Source organism: Molothrus ater, chromosome 17 (assembly GCF_012460135.2).
Source record: "Molothrus ater isolate BHLD 08-10-18 breed brown headed cowbird chromosome 17, BPBGC_Mater_1.1, whole genome shotgun sequence".
NCBI lineage: Eukaryota > Metazoa > Chordata > Aves > Passeriformes > Icteridae > Molothrus > Molothrus ater.
Window position 1 is genome coordinate 7,509,756 of NC_050494.2, and position 15,305 is coordinate 7,525,060.

General features: G+C 56.3%; 1 protein-coding gene across 1 annotated transcript; it reads left to right on the forward strand.

Moving 5' to 3' along the window:
• The first annotated feature begins 3,296 nt into the window (after positions 1-3,296).
• Positions 3,297-11,379, forward strand: LOC118694564 (bactericidal permeability-increasing protein-like). Its single transcript, XM_036395700.1, has 15 exons — positions 3,297-3,411; positions 4,378-4,492; positions 4,743-4,871; positions 5,308-5,463; positions 5,813-5,876; positions 7,753-7,816; positions 8,273-8,364; positions 8,529-8,705; positions 8,904-8,963; positions 9,089-9,256; positions 9,543-9,610; positions 9,837-9,879; positions 10,230-10,293; positions 10,787-10,863; positions 11,129-11,379. The coding sequence occupies exons 1-15, from the start codon at positions 3,297-3,299 to the stop codon at positions 11,174-11,176; spliced, it is 1,440 nt and encodes a 479-aa protein (XP_036251593.1). The 3' UTR covers positions 11,177-11,379.
• Positions 11,380-15,305: the final 3,926 nt, after the last annotated feature.

A 15,305-nucleotide genomic window follows, 5' to 3' on the forward strand; every position in this document is an offset into this window, starting at 1 on the left:
GGATGCTGGGGTGGAGGGAGGGTGAGAATGCTGAGCCCAGCATCAGGGCTGGTCTCTGGGGTTGGCTGCTGGTGGGACCCTGGTGGCTCCTGCCCACATCCAGGGGCCATCCCCACATCTGCTGCTGGCTGTGCCCCATGGGGCTCTGAGTCTGTGAGCTCTGGGGTCTCTGGGTGTCCCTCCTGTCTGTGTTGGATCAAGTGGTCAGGGCTGGCATCAGCAGTGACCCCACACTGGCCCAGAGCTCTTCGAGCTCCAAGAACAGATGAGGCTGGGTCATGCTGAGCCTGCAGCTGGGAAAACAACCGTGGAGGAGCCCCCACATGTTCTCAGCTGTATTTTTAGTTGCTGCTGGGTCAGAGGCTGTCAGAGATGTGCAGGTGACAGTGGACAGCATCAGCTTTGGCACCACAAGCGGTGCAGTGGGCAGGAGCCGCAGCTCCCCACACCTCGATGACAGGGTTTCTCCGAGGCTGGTGAAGTCCCTGTTGGTCTAGGGACAACCACAGTTGCCACAGGTCCTGACCACAGCCCAGTTCTGTGGGTGACAATGAACTTGTCCTGGCTGGAAATGGGTAAGGGAGGTTTTATTTTGGGCTAATGACTTCTCTTTCCAAGTTCTCTCCAAACCCAGGCAGGCTGCTCTCACTTTTCTTGCTGAGACCGTGGGTTTTCCCTGGTGCTTCCCCAGCCCACATACACCTGCCAGTGTGAGGCTGGAGAGCAGCAGCAGTCCTGCCTCTGGCACTGGTACAAGCTGCCCGGGGAATTCCCGGGCTGGTAATGGCACCGGGGAACACAGATGTGTCTGGATTTCCTTGCAGATGGCAAAAATGGCTGGTGTCCTTGCTCACAGCCACAACCCAGCTCCTGTCACCCCTGGGTAGCCCCAGCACGTGGCTGCAGGGGGTCTTGAGCCACGGCACACGAGAGAGATGTGGAAAGAGAAGGGACAGGATGGGGAACTGCCCACACGTGCTGAGGAGCGTGTGGGGCCAGAGGGACTTCTGACCTGGGGAGCAGGGGGGGAGCCTATAGACAGTGGAGAGAGGGGTGTTGACCTGCAGTCCTGGGCAAAGGACAGCAGCAGCACAGGACTCCTCCTGGGCTCCTGGTTCCCATGTGACCATTCCCATTCCTTCTCCAGCAGCCTGGGGGAGCCAGCCTTTCCCCAGTGGAGCAGACCCCACACTCCCAGGACAGGCAGAGCAGCTCAGCAGGAGAAGCCTTTACCCGTCCAAAGGGTTGGGGCCAGCAGGGCAGGATCTCATGTTCCATTCCCTCTGTCACCACTTGCAGGAAGCACTACCGGGACCGGCACATATGTTGAGCTTTAGATGTGGTTTTGGCTGCTCCTTGCCAAACACAGCAGTGTTTGGTCAGAGTTCGGCTCTTTGAAGGCTTGTTTTTCAGTTCAACTTCAAAATTTGCTCAAAGCCTGGGGGAAGACTTCCTGGTTTTGCTTCCTCTCTATGCTATTCCTTATAAATTTTCATTTCTCCTTATGGAAGAGTTCTGCTTCCTCCATGCTCTTCCTGAACATCTTGAACGTTGTTTTGTCACAGCCCTCAGTGAGATGGGCTTGTCACCATGGCAGGTTTGGGATCTCCTGCTCTGAACTGAGCCAGACCCAGTTAAGAGCTGATGATGGGTGACAGGGAGGGTCACAATGCCAAGGAGGCTGTGAGTGAGGATTTGGCTTTTGCCTTTCTCCTTTGTTCTTGCATGTTTCTTTCTGGGCAAAAGGAGCTCTGGGCACAAGGAGCTCTGCTCACAGGCTCCTGGCTCCCAGCGATGGATTGGGCTGGCACTGATGGAGAGTCACTGTGGGTGGTGATGGTGGGTGCCTGTGGGACACAGCTCTTCCTTGGGTGGTTTGTCCCTCTCTGCAGGCACCATCCTTGCCATGTCCCTGTTTCCCAGGTCCCAGAGCTGACAGTGACTGCTGTGCCCCTTTCAAAAGCTGTAGCCACTCATACAAGCCTGGTGGGCATTTACTGGTTGTCTGACAGGCAGCCTGCAAGTGACCCTGCTGAAAACTTGTGGGACGAAAGGCAAAGGGGAACAGAATGCCTTGGTCTCTCTATCCTCGATCTTCACGTGCCGAGTTCCTGTAGCAGGAACTACATGGCCTCATCCCTTGGGGTCTCCTGAGGCTGCAGCCCCAAGGGATTGCTGCGCTTGAGCAACAGCTGCGTTTCACAACATCCTTAATTGGCTCAAGGATGTTGCCTCTGGCAGCCAGGACTTCCCTGGATCCAGCTTGAGATCTGCCTGCATCAGCAGCCATGGGTTTCCTGTGCCTGGACCCCAACAGGAAATGAAAGTAACTGAATCATTTCTTCTTCCCTCACTTTTGTCCTGCAAAGAGAGACCAGCCAGCCCAGCTCTCCTGGCTGGGGGAGCACAGGGGTGTTCCTCCCTCACACCTGCCTGGCTGCACTCAGCTCCTGCCCCTGTCTCCAGCCATCATGACAAGAGCTGGGACATATCAGGCCTCAGAAGTGATGTCTTTGGAGTTTGATCCTGGGGTGATGGATGTTTCCTCATCTCTATGGCTGCTCTGTACAGGAGCCCTGTGACAGGGTCTGGAAGTGACTACTGCAGGGCACTGCACTGAAGTAGTGGTACAGTTGTCCAGCCCAGGCAAATGCTCCTTTGCCAGCCCTGCTGGGTGTGGGGGTCCCTGTGATCTGCTCACATGAGGTGAGAAGCTGTGACCCGCCTTCTTTAGCCACTGCTGTGCCCCATGGCTGCTCTGGTGGCCCATGGCTACTCTGGTGCCCTTGGCAGGTCCATGGTGTGACAGAAGCAGCTCACAGAGTAGCCAGGAGAGCCATGGGACAGGGACAGAGATGGAGAGCAGCAGGGCTGGGACCCTGCTCCTGGGCAGCCCAGGCTGTTCCCAGCTTTTTCTGGGGGCAGGCTGCAGACATGTGGCTCTGTCAGGCTCAGCTGCCAGTGCCAAACCCAGCTCTGCTCCACTGAGCATCCACTGCTGCCACAGGCAGGGATTGCTGGCAGTGACAGAGAGCTGGAAACTGGGCTGTTGCCTCCCAGTTTCCACTGCTCCTTCCCTGCCTTCAGTGAGAGGCACCAGGTGTGCCTCTGTGCTGGGCCATGTGCCCACGGTGCCAGCAGCACAGCAGAGCAGGGTGGTGGCCAAGCAGGAAATCCTGGGGACGCCCCCCGTGGCTCCGCACACCACCATGACAAGCAGTTCCCTTTTTGGCAGGGATATAAAGGTGGTGTGAGCAGGGAGAGCCCAACATAGTGCAGCCTTGCAGGAAGCCAGGATGGGAATGCAGAGCGTGGCTGTGGCTTGTGGGGCACTGGCCTTGTGCCTGGCACTCAGCACAGCCACCAACCCCGGCTTCGTGGTGAGGATCACCCAGGCAGGCTTGGACTACGGTGGGTTCTGCTTCTGATTTCTCTCCTGACAGATGTGCTGGTGGCAGAGGTGTGAAGCCAGGTACCCTGTGAGAAGTGCAGGGTCCTGGGGCAGGATGGGAGATCCTTGGCCATGGGTGCCCATGTGAGGAGCACAGGGACAGGGTGGGGAAATCCTTGGCCAAGGGTGCCAAATGCACCATCGGCCAGGGCTTCCCCTGCTGCACCTGCCTGCCCCCTACACCAGAGCTTGATGGAGCCCCTGCAGAGGGGCCCAGCCCTGTGGGGTCTCAGGGAGCTGCAGCCAGGCAGTGTGGGAGGCTGGCACAGCAGGAGGGTGCTGGTCCCACAGCACATCCAGGCAGCTGAGCCGTGAGCCCTGGAGGAGGGAGCTGCAGAGGAGAGAGGAGCTGGGGAGTTTAGGGAGGGGCTGTGACAGAGATGGATGGGCCCCGTGCTGGTTTTATCGAGGCAGGCAGAGCCCTGGCTCCAGCAGAGCACAGTTATGGATTGAAATACACTGTGTGAGAAACAGCTCATTTACCAGGCAGCTCTGCCAGCCGTGTGAGAGAGAACGTGACTCCCCCTCTCAGACGGAGGCTGGGGTGCAGCACCCACTGATGCTGTGCTGCTCCCTAGGACATAACCTCCATCCAGCTTCACCTGCTAGCAATGGGCATGGAGCAGCCCAGTGCCTCCGACCTCCCACACACCTCGCCTGGTTGGCAGCCTGGAAAGTGAGGACTAGGACACCTCTTTCATTTCTGCAGCCACCACCTTCCCCTGGGGCTGCAAGCAGGGCTCCAGGCAGCATTGCCTTTGTGCTCTCAGGGCTGTGTGCACAGAGGTTTGCTTTAAAGCCAGCCTGGGAGGCAGCATCACCTGGATCTCTCCTTTGATCCTTCTGCTGCATGCCCAGTGTGTGCTGCAGCTCCTGTGGCTGGAATGATGGAGTGGTGGAGTGACACTGTCCCTGTGTCCCTGTAGCCCAAGAGCAGGGGATCGCGATCCTGGAGAAGGAGCTGGCCCAGCTGAAGCTGCCAGATATCTCAGGGGACTCTCGTGTCTTGCGTGTGGGGAAGGTACACTATGAGCTCTCCAGGTGAGCCCTGCCAGTGGTCTGGAGCCACCCACTGCCCCCTGACCCAGGCGAGGGACAGGAGGAGTGGGGAGGCTGGGGCCCCTGGAACAGTGAGGACCATCCTGTCCCCTCCACAGATCCCTGACATGTTGGCCTGTTCATCCTGCTTGCCCTCTTTCCCTCCCTGATTTTCTCCCTCCCTCCCTAGACTTGTGCTTGGGAGTGTGGAACCACTGTAACATGACTTTCCTTTTTATTTGTATATTTTTAGGCTGCGCCTTCGTGATTTCCAGTTGCCGTACTCACGGATTACCCCGATCTCCAACGTGGGCCTGCAGGTCTCCATCTCCAACGCCTTTGCTGAGCTGGACGGGGACTGGCGGGTGAAGTTTCTCTTTATGTGAGTGTCCAGCTCTTCCTCTCCCTATTCAGGCACCCACTCTGTGTCTCCCACTCTGGATCTGGACAAGTTTTTTCTCCTCCCCCTCTCCCTTCTGTTTTGGGCAGCTGTAACTTTGCTCCCCCAGATATGATGGATAAAACAGGGTGGGAGGCAGGTAAAAGGCACGTGAAGGTAGAGCTATACGTGGACCCTCAGGTCTCTCTTCCACCACCCCTACTTGCTCTCTCTCCCCTCTATTTAAAGGTTACCTCTCCTAGTTTATGTGCCATTGAAATTTGCTTCCCCTGAATCTAAACACTTTCCCAATCTACTCTGGATGCACCATACAAGGGGGAGACTGATCCAGACTGATTCATCCTCAAGCAGATTTGAGGTCTCTTCACCAGGCCTTGGCTTTGACAAACTTCCCTTTCTCATCCCCCTCTACCAGCAGCCGGGACCATGGATCTTTTGACCTGAAGGTGGAAAATATCTACATCAAAATTCTCCTGAGGCTGGGCAGTGACACCACTGGGAGGCCCACCATCAGCACCCCGGACTGCAGTGCCCACATCTCCAAAGTCCGGGTGCTCTTTTCTGGCAAGCTTGCGTATGTGATTTTACTGGAAGGTCTGGAAACAGCTGTGTGTTAGCCCACCTGCTATGGGAATGTGGTTCTGCCATTGGAATGTGGGCCTTGTGTGAGGAGTATGTTGTTGGCAAATCTGATGTTGCCTGGTCTTAAATCTGGCCTAAATTTCTTCTGCTGTGGCTGCACATTTAAGGGGGTGGGTTGGGTTTACCAGTGAGTCTGTTTTCAAATGTAAACCCTGGGGCAAAGCCAGATGCCAGAATGATGTTCCCAGGGGCTTGCATCTCTAGGGTCTCCCTTTCCTGGGCACATACTTCTGCAGTATGGAACTGAGCTAGGCAGGGCTTCTCTCTGTGTTTCTCTGCAGGTGGCTTTACAACCTCTTCCACCGCGTTATTGAGTCCAGGTTGCGAAAGATTTTGGAAGACAAGGTATGTGAGCAGTGGAGGGCAGGGCCCTGGGTTTTCTGGTGGTCTTTAACCCTCACTTGTGGTTGATGTGCTGGAAGGATCAGAGGTAGGGATGTAACTATAGCCAGAGCACATGACTGTGTTGCCAATTCAGTAAAAACAAAGGAATGGGCGTCACAGGCTCCATAGGATAGAGTGACTCAGGCTGAATTTGAAACCTCGAGACTTTGCCAAAGCCCAGCATAATTGGTTCCTAATTAACAAAGACTTTTCTTTCCATGTGGTCAGTTAATTTGATCTTATGTCTCAGCCAAATTCATTGTAACCTGATCAGAGCTGTCCTTTAACCAGCCATATTCTGGAGGGCTTTGGGGAGCACTTGAGGGGAAACTCTCATTCCTGGATTTGAGACATTTGGTGTTTTGTTTTACTGAGGGGGTCAGGGAGTTCTGGTACCGCTGCCTACTACAGACACTGACGTGCAGGAGACCTGCAACAAGACACGGAAACAAGCTGTTAGCAATAATTACTACAAGGATAACTGGCATGAGTTACAGCCTCTCTGGATGTGAACCTTGCTTGGGAAGGAGGCATTTGGAGAACAGGCAAATCCCATTCCTGCAGCAGATCCCATCCTGCCCAGGCTCTATTCCCAATTCCATGCAACACTGTTCCCAAGTCCCCTGGGGTGTGTGGCAGCAGATGGTCTGGCAGCAGGAACAGCACCAGGGCTCAGAGGCCTTTTCTGCTGTTTTGTCACCTGGAAGGAGGACAGCTCTGGGACTGCAAAGGGACCCCACTGCCCTCTGTTCCTCCTCCAAACTCCCTCTGCCCCACACACATTCTTCATTGTCTTTGTGGAGTCATGGTGTGAGGGGCAATGGGCAGGAGAGGGCAGGAGCAGGGACTGAGCTGCACCCTGGGCACAGCTGGGCCTCGACCCAGGCCAGGCAGCCTGTGTCTGCCTCCTGCTGTTGCTGCAATGCTTGGGCAGTTCTAGTACTCCCAGTTCTGGGAGTCCATTCACAGGGAGATCCTGTCACAGGGAAATCCAGGTCACAGAGAAATGAGGGTCATGGGGAAATCCCAGTCACTGGGACTGCATTCTTCTGCCTGCAGCGACATCCTCACAGGCAGCAATGGAGCATTTCCAGCACAGACAGAAAAATATCACTGGGGACAGGGAAGAGCTGCAACCTGCCGTCACTAAGGCCATGCCCAAAGCTGTGTCGCCTCCTCCTCCTCATCTCTGTCAGTGTGGTCGCTGCCCCTCCGCAGCGCTGCATCTGACCATCAGCTCTGTGGGCTGCATGCCCAGTCAGACAGATGACAGACAGATCCTGCCCGTGGTTGCTGTGATGTTACAGTGAAAACATTGAAAAGAGCTTGTGTGGATTTCCTCAGCCATCTGCAGGACAGTGCCCCGCAATAAATTTCCCAGGGTAGTGATTAGCCAGCAATAAAATCCCCACAAATGCCAGGGCTTCACTTGTGCATGACAGAGGCAGAGGGATGCACTCTCCTGTCCTGGCACGCAGAACTGTAGGAACTGAGCAAAGCTCAGCTTCAGGGCAGTCGGTGCTCCTGCCCCTGTGGGTGGGATAATCCTTTATGTTGTTCTTTCTCGGCCACGCCCTGGCTGCTCAGCACGGTTCATTCCTGCATGGGCCACATGAGATTTCCCTTCCGAGGGTCTCCCCAGAGCTGAACTGTGCTGAGGGAAATTGCTGCAGGCAGATGCTTGTAGGTATAAACCCTGCTTGTGTCTTGGACACTTAATGTGCTGCCTGATGAATGGAGGCAATCATCACTGTGTGCTCATTTACTTAAGCAAGCTTTGTCATGGAGCTGTGACCCAGCTGCCCCTGCTCAGCTCTGTGGCCTTTCTGTCCCACAGGTGTGTGATAATGTGGCCAAGTCTGTGCACAATGAGCTACAGACGTACATCCGGACGCTGCCAGGTACTGGGGGGCTTTAAGTGTGTTTAGGAGCTGCTCTTCCTGGCTTTTCCCAGCCGTGAGGAAAGTTTTACTTTGTGTCCCCTCCCCATGTCCTGGTGTTCTGGCAACCAAGCTGGGAGCTGGGGAGCACTTTCTCAGCAGAGAGAAATCACTGTGTGTCCTGTCAGGCTGTGGGAATTCCTTCAGAATCTGTGCCCACGGACTTGGGGGGATTGGGTTGCTTTACCTGGGGGACCCGAGCCACTTCTCAGGTCCAGTAGATGGTTTGTATCGCTGAGAAACATGGAGGAAGAAAATGGTTTTTCCTCTTCTAAAGAGAAGCAAACAGAGGGGGCAGTTGGTAGTGAGTTGATGCACCAGGAAGCCCAATCATGGCACAGTCCAGATGCCAGCGGAGGCCATCTGCTGCCAGCTTTCCTGACCATCTCCTTACTCATCTCTCTTCCTTGTGTTTAGTCACAGCCAAGATAGATAACAAGTTTGGGATAGCTTATTCCTTGGTGGCACCCCCAAGAGCAACTGCCCAGTCTCTGGATGCAGACCTGAAGGTGAGAAGCAGCCCTGGGAACACTTGATTTGGCCAATGCCATTGCCAAAGGCAGGTGGGAGCCGAGGTTTTGGAACCTGCTGCAAATGCTGTTTGCCAGCGTGAGTCAGCAGGTGAGACCCACTGCTATTTGCAGCCCTTCTCCACGTCTCTCCCTCCTCCCAGGGTGAATTCTACTCCCTGGCCCACCGCTCCCCCGTCCCCTTCTCACCTCTGCCGCTGGCCTTCCCCTCGGATCACGAGCGCATGGTTTACTTTGGAGCCTCCAGCTACTTCTTCAACACAGCCGGCATTGCCTACCATGAGGCTGGGGAACTGGTCTTTGAAATCACAGAGGCCATGGTGAGTGGCATGAGTGGGACAGGGCAGGGAAAGAGGTTCCATTTGCTGAGGAGCTCCAGGAGCAGCCAGCAGTCCTGGAGAAGCCACAGAGAGAGACCTGGGGGCTGTGGGATGAGGATGTCAGACGTGGCAGGATTTGGGGATGCCATGGGCTGCTCTGTGCCACATTGCCCCAGTGTGACAATCGTCTCCTTGCAGATCCCAAAGGATGTAGAATTCAAGTTGGACACCTCCGTCTTCTCAGCCTTCATTCCCCAGGTGAGCAGTCTGGCCCTGCCTGCCCAGAGCTCCTGCACACACAGGCTTTGCTCTGTGCCAGGTGTTCTCCCCTGAGGACTGGGGGTTTGTGCCATCATTCCCATCCTCTCCTTATCCCCACACAGCTGGAGGAGATGTACCCCAATATGCCAATGAAGTTCAGGCTGTCCGCTCCCACTGCTCCATTCCTGACTATTGGACCAGGAGGAATCTCATTCCAGCCCATTGTGGATGCCCAGGCTTATGCCATCCTTCCCAACTCCAGCCTGGCTCCTCTCTTCCTCCTCAGCCTGGTGAGTTCAGACACAGCCTGTGGTGATGGGGCAGAAGGGAGTTTGAGCTGTGCCCTGTCCTGTTGCCCAGATCCTGCCAGGGGCGCTCCCAGGTGCTGTCCAGGCACAGTGAGGGTGTCCCCAACTGAACAATTCCTGAGCTGACAAATGCCAGGTTTAATGCTGGATGCAGACACACCCCTGGATGGGCAGTGGTGTGTTTCAGCTGGTCAGGGCTGTTCCCCTGGGTGTCTGCTTTGGGCTGAGGTGGGGTGAGCACTGCCAGAGCTCTGTGCTCTCTCCCCAGACAGGGAACGTGTCCGCTGTCATCAACGTGAGATCCGGCCGCATAGTTGGGAGCCTGGATGTGGGCAGGTACAGAGGGGAGCAGCCACTGACTGGGCAGGGGGTGGCTGGGGGTCCTTCTGTTTTGGGTGCCCAGGGACAGAGAGGGGATGGGAAGGTCCCTGGGACGTGGGCTTGCTGTGGAGGGAAGGAATGAGCTGGAGCTGGAGGGAGTGGGATCTGCATGGCCATGGATGGGTGGGATTGCTCCCTCCCTTGGCACATCCTCCACAGCACCACTTCTGTCTCTGTGCAGGATCAGGCTCTCTCTGAAGGATTCAGCTGTTGGCACTTTCCAGGTAAGCTATCCTTGACCACAACCAGAGCCCCCAGCATGGAGCTGGCAGCCTGCTGGGGGCCAGGACAGGGACTCATTCCTCGCTGCCTCCCAACATGGGACCCCACACTGACCCTGCAGCCACCTCCTGCCTCAGCCTGCAAGGTTGGGAAAGGATGCAGAGCCTGATCCATTGCTGCTCTCACCCCAAACATTTCCTACACTGCCAGTGTGAACAGACAAAGCTGCTGGTCTCTGCAAAGTGTTGTGCACAGCCCAGCTTCTTGTCTCTTTTTAGAATTGTCCTCCAGTGCCCACATGTCTCCTGTCCTGCAGACTAAAGCTTTTCCTCCCTCTCTCCCCACTCCCCAGGTACGAATGATGCAGTCCTTAATGAACATCCTGACTTCCAGTACCCTGCTCCCACGTCTCAATGGTGAGAACTCAATGGGGGGAATGGTGTTGCTGGAGCACCCCCGACTCAGGTTGCTCCATCCAAGGGGTCCTAGCTCACTAATTAAATCCTCATTGCCAAGGCTGATGCAGGGCAAAGTGTGTGCAGGAGGCGGCAGTGAAGCAGAGGGAGCCTCTTGCTGCTCTGACAGGCTCCCAGCAGCAAACGCAATGGAAAATATGAGCCCTGTGCAGATCCTAATGCTTTCCAGACCCTCTCCCCGAATCCCTGCATCTCCTGCCTCGCCAGCAGCTCAGACCAGAGTGGGGCTGGTGGCAGGAGTGGCCAAGGGGGCTGTCATGGCACAACAGGCAGCCCTTCTGTGGAGCTTGGCAGGAGTTTCCTCTGCCTGCCCCAGGAGCAGTGGAGGAGAGGAAAGGGCTGGGGGAAGGAGGTGGCCACCTTCTCTGAGTGCTCCGTGCTCCCTTGACTCCCATTCCCATGCCAGTGCAGACACATGTGTTGTCTTTTCCAGCCCGCTTAGATGAGGGCTTCCCTCTGCCACTTCTGGACAGGATTCAGCTCTCCAATATCCTTGTGAGGTTCCACCAGGTGAGTGAGAGGGAGCAGCTGGCCCCAGCTGGGGCCCATCCTGCTGCCCACAAAGCCCTGCTTACCAGCACAGCCTCCAAATCCGGTTCCCTCAGCTGTGCTGGAAAGTGACAAATGGGAGGGTGCTCTTCACTGAGATCCCAATGGCCCAGCAGCAAACCAGAGCACAGGTCCCAATCCATTCTGCCTTCAGGGATGTGGTGGGCGCTGGGCAGTGCAGCTGCCAGGGCCCGTAGCAGCCCAGTGCTTTCTCTCTTTCTCCCAGAATTTCCTGCTGCTTGGAGCAGACGTTCGCTTCCAGCCCCGGGGATGAAGACAGGGTGATGAGAGCCCTTCAGCACTAAATCTGCTCCATTCACCACTTTGCCCTTCCCTGCCTGAGCTGAAGACCACCAGTCCTGCCACTGTCCTGCATTGCTGCCTTGGCCCGGACCCTCCATCCTCCTGCTGGGGCCTCACCCGGTGCTACCATGAGCTGGGGGTCCCCTGCCCTGGGCCACCCGCTCTCCTCCTCCCTCTGAGCAGCAATAAAGGCGTCGGTGCTGGGGCTGTGCTCTTGGTGTCACTGTCTGCACCTCGGGCCACACAGGGCCATGTGGGAGCTGGATTGGGACCCCCTGGTTTGGCTGTTTCCATGGTCATTCCAAGGCACCATGGATCACCTGTGTCCTGCTGTCCTGTGCCTTCACTTCAGCCTTGGGGCAGTGGTTGAAAAAAGCACAGTGGAAAAGGCCGTTGGGGTGCTGTCAACAGCAGCTGAACATGAGCACCAGGTGGCCAACAAGGCCAGGGGCATCCTGGCCTGTACCAGCCATAGTGGGGAAACAGGACCACGGAAGGGTTTGTGTTGTGTCCAGTTCTGGGTCCCACACTTCAAGAAGGACATGGAGGTGCTGGATCATGTCCAGAGAAGGGCAATGGAACCAGGGGAGATGGTGGAGCACCAAAGAGGCTGAGGGGCCTCAGCCTGGAAGAAGGGAGGCTCAGGGTGAGGCCTCACAACTCCCTGACAGGAGGGAGCAGCCATGTGGGTTTCAGGCTCTGCTCCCAGGGAACAAGGGACAGGTTGAGAGGAGATGGTCTTAAGCTGCACCAGGGGCCTTTTACGTTGGATATTAGGAAAAATTCCTTCACATTAAGGGTCGTTAGACCTTGGAATGGGCAGCCCAGGAAGGTGGTGGAGTCACCGTCCCTGAAGGTGTTTAAGGGAAGGCTGGACATGGCCAGGATTTCAGTGCCCTGTTTTGGCTGAAATGGTGTTTCTGGGTCACAGGCTGAACTCGATGACCTCGGAGTTCTTTTCCAACCTAATTGATTCTGAGATTTTGTGATTCCCGCGGCGGCACCGCCCAGCAGCGGGGCAGGGCCCGGAATGGCGGCGGGGCAGGAACGCGGCGCCGAGGGGCGGAGGCGGCGGCGGTGTCTTCCCGTCCCTCGCCGGCGGCTTCGTTCCCGACGCTCCCCTGTGTGCTGTGGCCAAGGTACTTTTTCTCCCCAAGAGCTTAGTCCCTAAAGTGTTTCTGCAGGGGAGATGCTCTGAGGCAAGCAAAGTGATAGTAGATAAGACAGACAAGACATAATCCGCACACCACAAACGCACTCTCAGGTGCCATTAGGTTCCCTGCTTTAGCTGAATTCTCCTTACAGAGCACTTGGGGCGCTCAGGCTGGGACTCAGTGCAGGAGCAGCAGCTGCAGTAGCCCGTTGTGCTGGCTCCCCAGGGAGAAGGCAGAGCAGGCCATCTGGAACCGTCTGCAGCACCTCAAGGCGCTGAAGGCCCGGCGGCCCCAGGCTCGAGCTCTGCTCCGCATCGGGATCCTGGGTACGGCCAGGCTGCATGGCCTGAGTCCCGCTGGCAGCAGCCACCTTGGCCTGGGGTGAAAGCAGCTGGATCCTTTGGTGGCAGGATGCATGGCGAAGAAGCTTAAGGGGGAGATTCTGCACAGGGAGAAGCTGGTTGATGTCATGGCAGGCCCTGATGCTTAGCGTGACCTCTCTGTGCTGAAGTTCCTGTAGGTCTAGGGACAACTTCAGTTGCCACTGGTTCTGACCACTGCCCAGTCCTATGGGTGACAATGAACTTGTACTGTCTGGAAACGGGTAAGGGAGGTTTTATTTTGGGCTGATGACTTCTCTTTCCATGTTCTCTCCAAACCCAGGCACACTGCTCTCACTTTTTTTCCTGTGCCCACAGGTTTTTCATTATGGTTCCCCAGCCTACATACACCTGCCAGTGGAAGGCTGGAGAACAGCAGCAGTCCTGCTTCTGGCACTGGTACAAGCTGCCCGGGGAATTCCCCACTGGTAATGGCACCAGGGAACACAGATGTGTCTGGATTTCCTTGCAGATGGCAAACGAGCAGGTTATGGCACCACAGAACAAAGATGTATTCAGATTTTCTTGCAGATGGCAAATGTGCCTGCACTGCTCAGAGCCCAAAGAGCAAACCCCTGTCTGGTTTGTAGTACTTGGTAGCCCCAGCACGTGGCTGCAGGGGGTCTTGAGCCACAGCACCACAAGAAAGATGTGGAAAGAGAAGGGACAGGATGGGGAACTGCCCACACGTGCTGAGGAGCGTGTGGGGCCAGAGGGACTTCTGACCTGCAGAGCAGGGGGGGAGCCTATAGACAGTGGAGAGAGGGGTGTTGACCTGCAGTCCTGGGCAAAGGACAGCAGCAGCACAGGACTCCTCCTGGGCTCCTGGTTCCCATGTGACCATTCCCATTCCTTCTCCAGCAGCCTGGGGGAGCCAGCCTTTCCCCAGTGGAGCAGACCCCACACTCCCAGGACAGGCAGAGCAGCTCAGCAGGAGAAGCCTTTACCCGTCCAAAGGGTTGGGGACCAGCAGGGCAGGATCTCATGTTCCATTCCCTCTGTCACCACTTGCAGGAAGCACTACCGGGACCGGCACATATGTTGAGCTTTAGATGTGGTTTTGGCTGCTCCTTGCCAAACACAGCAGTGTTTGGTCAGAGTTCGGCTCTTTGAAGGCTTGTTTTTCAGTTCAACTTCAAAATTTGCTCAAAGCCTGGGGGAAGACTTCCTGGTTTTGCTTCCTCTCTATGCTATTCCTTATAAAATTTCATTTCTCCTTATGGAAGAGTTCTGCTTCCTCCATGCTCTTCCTGAACATCTTGAACGTTGTTTTGTCACAGCCCTTCAGTGAGATGGGCTTGTCACCATGGCAGGTTTGGGATCTCCTGCTCTGAACTGAGCCAGACCCAGTTAAGAGCTGATGATGGGTGACAGGGAGGGTCACAATGCCAAGGAGGCTGTGAGTGAGGATTTGGCTTTTGCCTTTCTCCTTTGTTCATACATGTTTCTTTCTGGGCAAAAGAAGCTCTGGGCACAAGGAGCTCTTCTCACAGGCTGAAGGATGTTGCCTCTGGCAGCCAGGACTTCCCTGGATCCAGCATGAGATCTCCCTGCATCAGCAGCCATCAGGTTTCCTTTGCCTGGACACCAGGCACAGGAAATGAAATTGACTGAATTATTTCTTCCTCCATCACCCTTATCTTGCAAGGAGAGACCAGCCAGCCCAGCTGTCCTGCCTGGGCGGGCACAGGGGTGTTCCTCCCTCACACCTGCCTGGCTGCACCCAAATCCTGCCCCTGTATCCAGCCATCATGACAGGAGCTGGGACATATCAAGCCTCAGAAGTGATGTCTTTGGAGTTTGATCCTGGGGTGATGAATGTCTCTTCCTGTGCGTGGCTGCTCTGTGCAGGAACCCGTGATAGGATCTGGAGTTGCAGGGCACTGCACTGAGGTAGTTGCCCTGGTGCAGCTGTCCAGCCCAGGCAGGTGCCCCTTTGCCAGCCCTGCTGGGTGTGGGGGTCCCTGTGATCTGCTCACATGAGGTGAGAAGCTGTGACCCGCCTTCTTTAGCCACTGCTGTGCCCCATGGCTGCTCTGGTGGCCCATGGCTGCTCTGGTGCCCTTGGCAGGTCCATGGTGTGACAGAAGCAGCTCACAGAGTAGCCAGGAGAGCCATGGGACAGGGACAGAGATGGAGAGCAGCAGGGCTGGGACCCTGCTCCTGGGAAGCCCAGGCTGTTCCCAGCTTTTTCTGGGGGCAGGCTGCAGACATGTGGCTCTGTCAGGCTCAGCTGCCAGTGCCAAACCCAGCTCTGCTCCACTGAGGATGCCACAGGCAGGGATTGCTGGCAGTGACAGAGAGCTGGAAACTGGGCTGTTGCCTCCCAGTTTCCACTGCTCCTTCCCTGTCTTGGGTGGGAGGCACCAGGTGTGCCTCTGTGCTGGGACATGTGCCCACGGTGCCAGCAGCACAGCAGAGCAGGGTGGTGGCCAAGCAGGAAATCCTGGGGACGCCCCCCGTGGCTCCACACACCACCTTTGCCCAAGGTTCCTGTTTTGGCAGGGATATAAAGGTGGTGTGAGCAGGGAGAGCCCAACATAGTGCAGCCTTGCAGGAAGCCAGG